This window comes from Tachysurus fulvidraco, chromosome 16 (assembly GCF_022655615.1).
Source record: "Tachysurus fulvidraco isolate hzauxx_2018 chromosome 16, HZAU_PFXX_2.0, whole genome shotgun sequence".
Lineage (NCBI taxonomy): Eukaryota > Metazoa > Chordata > Actinopteri > Siluriformes > Bagridae > Tachysurus > Tachysurus fulvidraco.
The window spans coordinates 20,162,265-20,174,451 of NC_062533.1; the positions used below are offsets into that span (position 1 = coordinate 20,162,265).

The 12,187-nt window shown below is 37.4% G+C and overlaps 1 protein-coding gene across 2 annotated transcripts in view; it reads left to right on the forward strand.

The window, feature by feature from the left end:
- The first annotated feature begins 698 nt into the window (after positions 1–698).
- LOC125138963 overlaps positions 699–12,187 on the forward strand; it is a 32,864-nt gene continuing 21,375 nt past the window's right edge. The window contains exons 1-3 of one of the 2 annotated variants that reach the window (XM_047801457.1): positions 699–779; positions 919–1,158; positions 1,287–1,628. In XM_047801457.1, coding sequence (XP_047657413.1) covers positions 1,023–1,158; positions 1,287–1,628 — 478 coding nt within the window. In that variant the 5' untranslated portion in view covers positions 699–779; positions 919–1,022. Of the gene's footprint in view, positions 780–898; positions 1,159–1,286; positions 1,629–12,187 lie in introns of both variants that reach the window. The other variant, XM_047801456.1, reaches the window with a different exon arrangement.

The following is a 12,187-nucleotide window of genomic DNA, read 5'->3' on the forward strand; positions in this document are numbered from 1 at the left end:
CATGGAGCTTTGACCACAGGATGATGTGATGAGACTAGTGTATTAGTGCAGTAATTTTCATGCTTTTTTTTTGCTAATCTTCTCATTTACATCCTGCTCCTGCTGGCTAGCCCTTGTGGTGAATTGGGAAACAGACATGTGTGTAAGCCTCACCTTCCCAGTATATAACATCTTCACCAAGATGCCACCAAACCTCTCGGATTCCACACATGGTAACTGGGTGCACTGGCATACAGCATGGAACCAGGAGGAAACACGAAACCAATGAAATTTAATCATATGCAAATAGAAAATACATACCAGTTTTTACAGATAAATTATAAAAATAAATAAATAAATAAATATTTTTTTTTCGCATTTTTCACGTTTTTTTGTATTCATTGCTTTAAAGTGAGTTAGGAAAAAAAAACATGTATTAATACATAAACTAAGCCAATACCCACTGAGTTCAGCTTTGCAGGTCATCTCGGACTTTCCAGTGCACTGTGATTATCTGGATAGAGTTCTATGATCACTGGAGTCAGAGAAAACAGCCACATGGGAAGATTTGTCAGTTTAGTAAAATATTTGCTTGTATGAGATCGTGTCATATCTGGGTATAAACTCCACCATCAGTTCTCATTACAGCCACTGGACCAATCAAATCAGACCACAGCTTCAAATCATCCAATCAGGGACTGGTTTTCTACTGAACTGTCTGAGTTCCTAACATCACTATCACTTTGTTTGAAAAAGAACGATGATCACACTCTTTGTTGCTCTTTGTCTCTTAACATCAGGTGAGTTACATTTTTATATTTTTATATTAAAGAATCTTATAAATTTCAAAAAATAAAATTCATGACACATTTGACTTCATTACTAAAAACCATTAAACAATGTGTTTTTTCTTTCCCAGTGAAACCTTCTAACATCTAGAAGAGTCAAGTTAAAAAAACTAAAGAGTGGAGAAGATGTTAATATAAAATGTGGTGTGTCCAGTGACAAAGATTACATTGGTTGGTTCCAGCTCTGAGTTTTGGATGAAAAATTGTGATGAAAAATTGTTCAATCTCGACATTACAAATGTGAAAGAAGAGGATACAGGAACATACTTCTGTGTAGAAATGCTGGGCACTTCACCAGACTTTACATCTGGAACCCTTTTGGTTGTTGAAGGTAAACAGTTTTACTCTGATAACCTGCTAACTATAACTAATAACTAGCTCCAGATCAAGACTTTATGTAGAATTCTCTGTAATTTCACACCACTCGTTATTTACAGTAATATTCTTACTAAATTAAAGATGAGGAGACAAAACAAATTCCTCCAGCTGTAAAGGTGTTGGAGAACGGAGAGTCGCTCACACTCCAGTGTTCAGTACAAGCCATTACTTCAAGCTGTGAAGAACCGAGCGTGTACTGGTTCAGACACGGCTCAGGAGAATCTGATCCAGGAATCATTTACACTCATGGAAACACCAGTGATGAGTGTAAGAAGAGCTCTGAGGCTGGTTCTCCTCCACAGAGCTGTGTCTACACTCTCCCCAAGAGGAAGCTCACAACCTCTGGTAAAGAAATGCTCTACTGTGCTGTGGCTGAGTGTGGACAAATCCTCTTCGGGAATGGAAATAAAGCTGCAGATACAAGTAAGACTTGGAGAACATTTATGTTATAACTAAAACTAGACAGATTTTTAAACCATGAATGTACTAGTTTGCTTTAATTGTTTAAGACTAAAGCTTCTTATTTGTGGTCTAAAGTTCTGTTCTTTCACCATTACAGACTGTGTAATCTTCTCATTTGTATATATTAGGATTTGATCAGCTGGTCTTTAAATTATAATCTGCATTTTTGTCCTAAATTTATAAAATCCTCACATTTGAAATGTTTTTTTTAGCATTTTCTCTTAAAATTCTAGAATTGCAAGAAAATCCATAGTTTGATTTTAAAAGCTACTGTTAGGGATTAGCACAGATCTGCGCAGACTTGTGGCCATGTGCGTTTGTGTTTGTGTTTGTGTCACGTGATTGCCCCGTCTTCGTGTGCTCCTCCCCGGTCATCACATCTGCTCCCCATTGTGTGTTATTGTCCGTGTGTGTATATATGTGAGCCGCATTGCCTATGGCAGGGCGGCTTCATTAACATATTGTTAGTCCCCGTGTGTTGTGGTTATTGTTTGTCTTCCTCCTGTATTAAACCCCTTTCATTTGAAGCTATCCTGCGTATGGGTCTGTCTCCAAGCCACCTCTGCCAGGGTCCTGACAGCTACCTGGTAATTACTGTACATTTTTCCCCCTGTATATTGACTAAAACTCATTACAGTTTTTTTTTCAGTTGCAAACAAGCATTGTTCAATACCGAAACCACATTTTCAAAACTCTTCACACAGTCTGCATGAATGTTGCCAAATAGTTAAGTAATATTAGAAATAAAATGTACTGCAGGTTCAAGTCTCTGTGCTGAGTGATTGTGTGAAAAAAACAGCTTTTAATATGTGTGAAGTACAAACGTCTTTAACACCTTTCAGTTTGAACTCTACACAATTTAGAAACAGTTACAAACTATTCTGCTCAGTTGTATATTATAAAATATATTTTGTGTCTTAAACTCTGTCTACGTCGAGCAATTTATTTTAACATCCTGTATGGTGAAGGGATTCATAGTGACATGTAATTCATCAGGAAGGATTTACAGATTCTGTCTATTTCAGTGAGAAGCTTTATTGTTATAATCCATGTTTAACCCTCTGGGGTCTGACCATTTTGGGACTCTGGCAGAGGTTCTGACATGCTCTTACATTTGGTCTTTTTTCAGTTATTTCAAAACATATTAATGGCTAATATCACATAACATTGTATTCAGCACAAACTGGGCTACAATATTATGTAAGTAAAATGTATGTACATGTTTGTATTTTTAAGTAAATGATGTTTATGTGTGGGTAGTAAAAAAAGAAAAAGAAAAGATGCTGAAATAAGGCCAGGAAACACATACTAAACATTTGTTAACACACAATAAAGTTCTCTACTCTTGTAGAGTTGATAATTTGCTACAAAAAGATGTGAAAACCATTTTACCCACTCATTCACATGAAACAATACATTGATTTAACTTTTGTAAGACAGTTTTTGTTGTGTAAAGGCAATATGCAAGGGAGGGTCAATGGTCATGAATATTGATGATTCACACCTGACGAAGCCCAAACCCCTAATGGCTTAGTCTGGATTGTGTTGACAAAAGAATCAATGTGGGGAGACTTAAAGAGAAAATCTTTTGCTTGTAGTGTAATAAAATAGTGTACAATGAAGTACAAAAGACTTAAGATTTTTTTATATCTCTACTTGACAAAATAAGACTTGTATTTTACCAATGTTAAAAAAACATGAACAATACAATAGAGTCAAGAGTCAAGAAGCTTTATTGTATGCAATGATTCAAAATGTCAGCTGTAAATGTACAGTTTGGTTTTACATATAAATTAAATACTTATATAAATATAAATTTGTTAAATGTTGTCATGCCATTGTTCAAAACAGTTCCTATTTAACTGAACACACAAGGGAACATTACATGTTTTGCATTTCCAAGGTGAGTCCTGTCTTTTACCATGCACTGTCTTGCAGCGCACACATTTCCGGCGACCAACAGTGGCAATATTTCTTACATCGGTGGTCGGCCGAGATACCGGAACTGGCACATGTTTACTCCTGGTCTGTTTTGGTTCTGCTTTATCTGTTATGCCACAGATCTCTACAACTAGCTGTTCCATGAACTGTTTGTGGGTCATGTTACCATATAGCTCCTTGTGCATAATGAAGGCATTGGTGGCAGCAATGTCCAAGAAGTGTAACAAGATCTTTCTGTACCACTTCATTGTCTTGTGCTGTGCAGTGTAGTACTGTACCACCTGATCAGAAAGGTCAACACCCCCCATGTGTTGATTGTAGGCAGTCACAGGTGCAGGACATGGACATGGAAAAATGGGTTACTCATGTGCTGATTCCATGAAATAGTGCGGTATCTATCTCTTGACATTACTTTGGCAGGAAAAGGCACAGAGAAAACATTGTCCTGTCTCCAGTAGTCCCTGATGGAGATCAACTTTACCATGGCCATATAAAATATTAGTCCGATGTAGCAGTACATCTCAGTGGTGCTGACATCTTTCCATTTGTACTTGCAACCCTTTGCTGTTGCCCTGGCCAGCCTGAGCGTTGGTGTTATGACTTAGAGTTGATACTGCATTCTCATGGAAAAACATTTTGAAGAGACTCAGGGGTGTGTGTGCATCTGCAGGACTCAGCTGTGGTCCAGGTTCCCGTGCAGGAAAGAAACTCAAAGTGTGTGGAACCACATCAATATCAGTCTCTGTTTTCCATGACAGAACGGACTGCCTGCTGCTTGCCTGGATGTTGGTCTTGAGTCTCTTTGCAACAGGTGCATTATCACTGTCAGTGTTAAATCAAAACAAACAAATAAACAAATAAATAAATGGTTAGGGTTTTAAAAATTTTGAATATAAAATAAAATATAAAATAAAATGATTACGCAGTATTTTACTGTAGCAGTGACACTTTAATAAACTGTACTTACACATTAGTCTCAGTTGCTTTGAGAACTGAAAGAGACCTACGGCGTGTGTTAGTAGCAGGTAAAGGTGATGCAGACACATTCCTAAAAAAAAAATCAGAATTAGTCTCATCATGTATTTTAGAAAGTAGTAAGCAACACATTAGTATTAATAATATATAACTAATATATACTAATATAAAATATAAATGAAAAATGGGTACAAGAGTGGACGTACTTTTTTTGTTCCCAGTTGCGTTGCTGCGTGCCCTCGTGCGAGTGTCAGACGTAGGTGAACGTGTTGCAGCCACATTCCTAAAAAAATATCATAATTAGTATCATGTATTTCCAAAGTACAAAGCAACACACCAGTATTACTAATACTGAGAACATAAAAATTGGTAAATGTGGCTTACACAGGATGAATGTCGGTCGCGTTGCTGCGTGCCCTCGTGCGAGTGTCAGACGAAGTTGAAGCCACATTCCTAAAAAGAATCATAATTAGTATCATGTATTTTTCAAAGTATTTACAAAACAATTAATATAGTGTATTTTCCACATCAGTAATACAAATATTCTGCACGCATAATAGAAAAAAATGGTTACACGTGGACATACTCTTTATTGTTCTCGTTGCTGCGTGCCCCCGTGCGAGCATCAAACGGAGGTGAAAGTGTTGCAGCCGGTGCAGGTGAAGACAAGAGTGATGCAGCCACATTCCTACAAAAGTTTTTAATAATTAATATAATGTATTCGAGACAGTAACAAACTTATCAAGCAATAACTAAGGCAATTAAGCATAGCTGAGATAAAAATAATTGGGTACAGAGATGCGCTGTATGTTTGTTAACGGGCCATTAACAGACATATTTATGTCTAAACATTTCAATTTAACATGACATATCTCCGGGCACATTTACATCTCATCGACACCACATCGATACATTTACACCCGAACAGATAGTCACGTAAACAAGACTACTTGAGACATAAACACTAGTCAAAATATATTCTAAATAGTGACATTGCTATATAAAATATTGTATATTCACATTACATTAATCAGCATATTGCTTAATAAGAACTAACATTTTAAGGTAAATAAAAGTTGCCAATTACGAGACGTTTCTATAAAGTCGCTCTGAATATCTGCTTGCAAATAGTCTGTATACCGTACAGCATATATAATTTTACATCACACAAGATTTCAACAAATGTAAGTAAAACTTACTCTTCAGAAATTATATCCTCAGCTGGATCAAGTGGCTCTTCAAAATACAAATGTTCGTCGTCAGAGTCCTGCTCTTCATCTGAGGAAACGGTGAACTCTTCCTCGCTGTCCAGGAGCATCTGTAGAGCTTCCTCAGCTGTAAAGCGTTTCATCTTCTCAGCATGTCGATAAGTGAATGAATGAAATAAAATTTTTTGCTCTTATACCATTGTGTGGGGGCGTTGATCTTGTTTGCATAGCCCGCGTCAGGTCATTTCCATATGAATGGCGCACGCGGTAGGTGGGATCACATTAAGCGCTAATGAGGTCGAGCCAGAAAAACTGAACCTCTCTTAACTTACATACAGATTGCACAAAAAGACAATATTTGCTTTCGATTTTAAATTAATTAGACATTTCAGGCTTTCATTAGACATATGTATCATGTTGGTGTGATAAGTATTGGCGGAGTTATCAGTTTATGTTTGTAACGTGTTTCAGGAAGATGGTCAAGCACACAGATATGTCTGAATGCACACCCTGGTTATTTTCTTTATTTGCCAAAAGCACAGCATTTTGTTGTTATTATGAAGGCAGTCAAATAAAAGTAGACACTTCACAGTTTCGAATGATGTATTACATGTGTGTATGATTATGAATGACGGAGTATTTTAAGTGGATTTCACGTTGAAGAGGAAAAAAGCACCAAAAATTCGCCAGCGAGCCCGTCGACCCCAGAGGGTTAACTCATGACTTCATTCCAATCACTGACTAGCAGGGTTTTATAATACTGACGAAATCCGAGAGAAAAGGAGTTTTTCCCCTTTAAATGTTGTGGGATTTAATTGTTATTGAACACCGTTCCACCTGTGGAACACTACCGCTAGGGGCTGAAGCTGCATAATTTCATTGTAATTTTTAAGCATTAAATCCTCTAAAAACACGAAAAAACTTATGTTTCTAGTAAAGTTTATACTCTCAATATTTTTTTAAGCCCACGCACAAAGCATAATATGATTCATAGCCGTCATACTCTTAGAAAAAATTTTTGGGAGAAAACTGACCTAGGTGGCGCTAGACCAGTTTTTCCTTACCTTTAGACGCATCCCTTTCTTCACTGGGGTAATATATTCCAAAACAAATATTCCACAAAAATCCACACAGGTCCAAGGAACTGAAATCTGTAAGCCTTTTAATCCAAAACGCGCCGCAAATATTCCGAAAAATTGGAAACAGTGGTGCGCCACCATCTTTGTTTCGGCTCTAACTTCTCATTGGGGTATTCAAAAATTCTAAATTTACGTCATATTTATAGCCCAGGGCGCAACGAATCAAACAAGCCCTCACTTAAGCCAATCGGTGCTTGTATTGCAGAGATAGACGGCTGAGAAGCCAATGAGGTCAGACATCATTTTTGGGAACCCGCCTTTGACTGACAATTACTCCTTCCAATAGCAATGAAATTGGCCGGGACCTATACAGCTCTTTAGCCAATAAGAAGACGATTCCAACGGTATGCCACGACCCGCCTCTCTAATGCTGGCTTCAATCGTGCGCGATGGGTTTATTGCGCAATCCTTGAACTTTTCACACTCTCCCAGCTCAGGGTGTCAGGTTACAGGCCTCTTTACACAGCAGAATAGTAGAGAGAGGCTGTGCTGGTTTTTGGCCATTTAAACTGAGCATGCAGTCTTTTAATTCAAAGTTATACAGTAAACAAGTAAACAAGAAACACATGACCGGATGGACATGTCCGTAGAAAAATAGTTTTATTGAAGCCATTTTTGGGTCTTTTGACTTGATTTTTTTTTTGGTGAAAGCCAAGACATGTGGCTATGACCCTCAGGTGTTAAATGTTACCTAACATGTTCCAGAGAAATAAGATAAATTAAAAACCTCAGGCGAAAATCAAAATTTTCCATTCTAGCCTCTGTAACTTTGTGTCAGTAAGGCCTAGAATCAATCTGACACTTGTATCTGAAACTAGAGAATCACTTATTTCCAATGAGACCAGGCTCACCCCTGTGTGTTAAAGTATGTGGGAGCTGTATCACTTTTTGTTTTGTATACAATTTCGTCCGATCGTTCGTGTGCGATAACAGGTTAATGAGTAATGTAAAGTAGGTGTAGGTCATGGTGTGTGTGTTGTAGCGATTTTGGCTCGCGAAGCAAGTTAAATATTTATGAGTAATTATAATGCGTTATAGTGACTTCTAAATATTTTAACCTAAGTTGAAATTAACGGTAATGGAATTAACGTTACACTTATTTGGTCTGTTCGTCCTGCAAACAGTCCGTGTAACCTTTATTAATTCTATGAAGGTGGTATCTTCCCGGCCAAGAAAGATTAGCTTCCCTTTTACTTTATACCGTAATTTAAATTAAATTAACTTAATACAGCATGTAGTTCAGACCAGATGTTGCAGGTACCTTAATTTGTGAGCGAGACTCAGAGACAATCACTTGAGGCACAAAAATATGGCATTTAATGAATGAGACAAACACAACATAAAACTAACTACATAAACAAACAAAAGAAATAGGGAAAACGAAGATGAAAATAAAGTAAAACAAAAGAAATTAAAATTGGGGAAAGGGAGGAAGAGACTGGAAAGAAGAAATTAGAGAAAGGAAGGAAAGGAATGGCAGGCTTAAACTTCAAAATTAATCACACCCTAACTGGGAAATCGTCACCGGAAACTTAAATTCACCTTAAGACACAATACAAGGTTCATACTTAAAATACGCATCTAAATTGGTTGGTAAAGGAAACGGTTACTTGCATTGGCTTACTGCACAAGAGTCCGGATGTAACAGAGAAATCTCTGAAGTCAGTTAGGGTGGGGTCAGACGTTCTTCCAAGTTCTCCTGAAGATCAGAGCAGTTGTCGTTCTTGGAAGTGAAGCTTGCTGGAACTTCTTTGAAGGAAGATGGAGTCGTCTCCAAGCTGTTCCGAAAGTCTGACCACGGATTAGTGGTGTTTGTGACAATTTAAAGGTCGCGAACTCCACCCATCTTTGGGGAGATGACCAATACTTCGGTCAAGATTTTTGGAGGGAAAAACTCCCTTTGTTTAAGGTGTCTGTGGGCGTGGTTTAGCTATCAAACTTTTAGATGAGTTTAAAGTTTTATCCAAGGTGTATTAAGACGGTATGGCGCCTTTCGTGCTCAAATAAAATACATTGTTTGAAAAACGAGTAACCGATAATTTTGTGGTCATTTGGATACTAAACATGAAGGGTAATGACGGTATAAAGGCAGCGGTACATTACATACACACATCAGTAATCGAAGGGTAACTGATGTTAATACGATATTGTGTTCTTATAAAGGCAAAGAAACAAAAATTAAACATAAAACAAAATCCACTTTCATTAGGGAAGTAAAAAGAAAACGATAGCTTCGTATACATTCTGACATCAGACCTTAAAGGGGCATACAGCATTAGAACAGGTATACATTAACATGTCACGATCAGTAATTAGAGTGTAACGGATGTCAAATACAATGTTGTTTCTGACACATGAATAAAATACACCCTTGTCAGGAAAGTAAGGAGCAAATAATTTTAAGTCAGGCAAGCCTTAAAAGAAGAAACACATTACAACAGGGTTATAAGAATAAGAATCTTAGAGTATCTTATCTACTTGTTTTATTAGTTAAAGGAATGTCTCATTGTGTTGTTTGTGTGTTTGTGTTTGTGTGTGTGTGTGTTCTGCTTGAGGGCCCCTATGAGTTCAATCAGAGAAGCCACATAAGGTTTTCTGGTCTTTTTGTGGGCTCCAGTCATTCTGGAGCCAGTTGTGTGTGTGTAAAAGTGGGTTGCTCATTGGTTGATTGAAGATTAGATGCCGAAGTTTAGGGTGCCTGGGACCTGGAATCTAAATGACCTGTACCAGACGCTACAGTGTGTAGATGGTGAAATAGGCTCCACAGTGTTCAGTGATCCAGCAGGGGGCAGTATGGATGAGCAGGTTTGTCTTGTAATAACATTTATCATCTAAAATCTGATTTTAATCAGAGGTCTAAATGAGAAGGTCACAGAACAACATTTTAGGACTTTTTAAAAAAACCGAACCACATAAACTCGAATTGAGGTGAAATTACAGTTTATGTGGTTGTTTTTTTTTTTTAAAGTCCTAAAATGTTATTTGTCTCTCCACATTCAGAGACATGAACAAATCAAACAAAATGTCCTCCATAACAGAGGAATCTTTCTCAAAAGGAACAAATAAAATGTACTTTCTTTCACATTCCCAGGCAATGCCTCAAATCCCTTTTCATTTTAGGTTCTTTTCCAATTCTTTCTCATTCTTAGCATTTTGTTTATGCTAACGTTTATGTTCAAGTTAAAATAAAATAGAGAAATTATATTTTTTAATTTTGTGTTTTTTCTACTGAAGCGTTCTTCTTCTTCTATATTAAGAGCCTCTAAGTGAAAGAGAGCTGAATATAAAGATTCCAACATTACTGATGAGATGTGGCTGTTTAACCTGAAATTAAATTTCAGACACTGAACATTAAATCAGATTAAAAATGTATGTTGAGACCGATGATGTGCCAAGAAGAGTGCTTTATTTTAAATGTTTTCAGACTATTTACATTAACAAATTTCACAAATACCACAGTGTATTTTTTGTGTTCATATTTAAGCTAATTTTAGCAACATGTTCATTACCACAGATGTCTCTAAATGACTTCACTGGTTGTATTAAAATTTCTGTTTAGTAGAGAATTAATAAACAAATTTTACAGTTCAGTCCACAGTTGCCTTGTGCCATCATTTATAGCCAAAAAACACAGAATAAGCTCTGGTCTCTATTTTAAGCACTAAACACATTTTAGCAGTTTTTTTTTTGTTTCTATTAACTTTCCCATGTATCGTCTAGTGTGAGATGATCTCAAACTAAACACTAAAGTGTGTTTTTTTCCCATGTCAAAGGTGTTAAAGTTCAGCAACAGTTTGTGTGCAAGTTTTGAATAAATACGAATGAAACCTTTATATTTTTTAGAAACGTTTTGTTGTCTCCAGTGTCACAGCACAAAAATAGAAACCTCAGGTAATAGTGGAGCATGTGAAAAGGATTTAACAACCAAACCATGAGATGCTAGTTTACCCACTCACAACATACTTTCACAACTTACTGTTGACATCTTTCCCTAGAAACCGTGCACACAGAGCAAAGGTGAAAGTGTAGACTTGTCTAGAATGTCTATGAATGGTGTAGTTTAAGATTCCACTTCACTGGAAGTAAGACTTTAAGGACAAACACTGTTCTAGCATGACAATGTCCCTGTGCACAAAGTGAGCTCTATGAAGACATGGCGTGATAAGGTTGAGTGAAAGAACTTGAGTGTCCATGGAGCTCATATTGTGTACAGGGGCAAAGTCCTGATGGAACTGCTTTGAGCCTCTCAGTTCCAGTGAAGTGAGCCTTAGCATTAGCTTTGGGTTTGCAGCTATGTCACCTAATCATCACCTATTTGCTCCACTGTCTAGGCTTTAATACTGAAGTTGTGGTTCACGCTCTCATTCTAAAGTTTTCCCCTAATGAAATGATGTCACTCTCTCTCATGGCTGTCACCCTATGGTCTGGATATGGATTTTTTTATCCTGCTGTCTTTTCTAACCGAGTTCTAAAAATCTATGTTTCTCAGAAATAAAGCTGTTATTACATGAGAAATGTAGGTGTGTGTGTGTGTGGTGATGCAACTGATATGGAAGTGCAGTAAGTAGACATTGCATGCTTTCTTGCTAACTTGCTAATCTGCTTCCATTGGCTAGCCCTTGTAAGCCTCCTCTTGCCAGTACATAACATCTTTAATAAGACTCCTGCCAGCCCTCACTCTTCCAGACACTTTAACTGGGTGCTTTGCAGCCCCAGGCTACATGTTGAAGTGTATTTTGCAGTAGTGCCCAGTTTTGCTAGCCACTGCCCTGCTAACCTGAGGGATCACACTCTAATAGAAAATTATGGATATTGCTGCTCTCAGTGAAGGCTCCTAAGTTTCTGTGAAAGTGGGAGGTGCTTATACATTCTTCTGGAGAGGCTACCTCCTGGTTGCTAATATCAGTATGGTGTGGGACTAGCAATTAATAATATACTTTTACACAGCTTAATTAAAAAACTACTAGAATGAATGAGAGGCTGATGATGTTCTGTATCCCCCTAACAAAGTGCATATGTGCCCACAGTGCCATCATACAACTGTGTGACTACAACAGTTTGAAGTCAAGTCCAATTCTGCAACCAAGTACTCCTGAGAAACTAATAGGTCAGGGTAATGTCTGTGTTCATTATAGACTTAACACTAATTCCTTCCTGCTGAAGTTTTCAAATGATAGATTAGGTATGCTTGTAATGATCTGATGGTTAAAGACAATATGTACATTATGTTCAATGTGCAGGCAGGAACTCCAGGAAG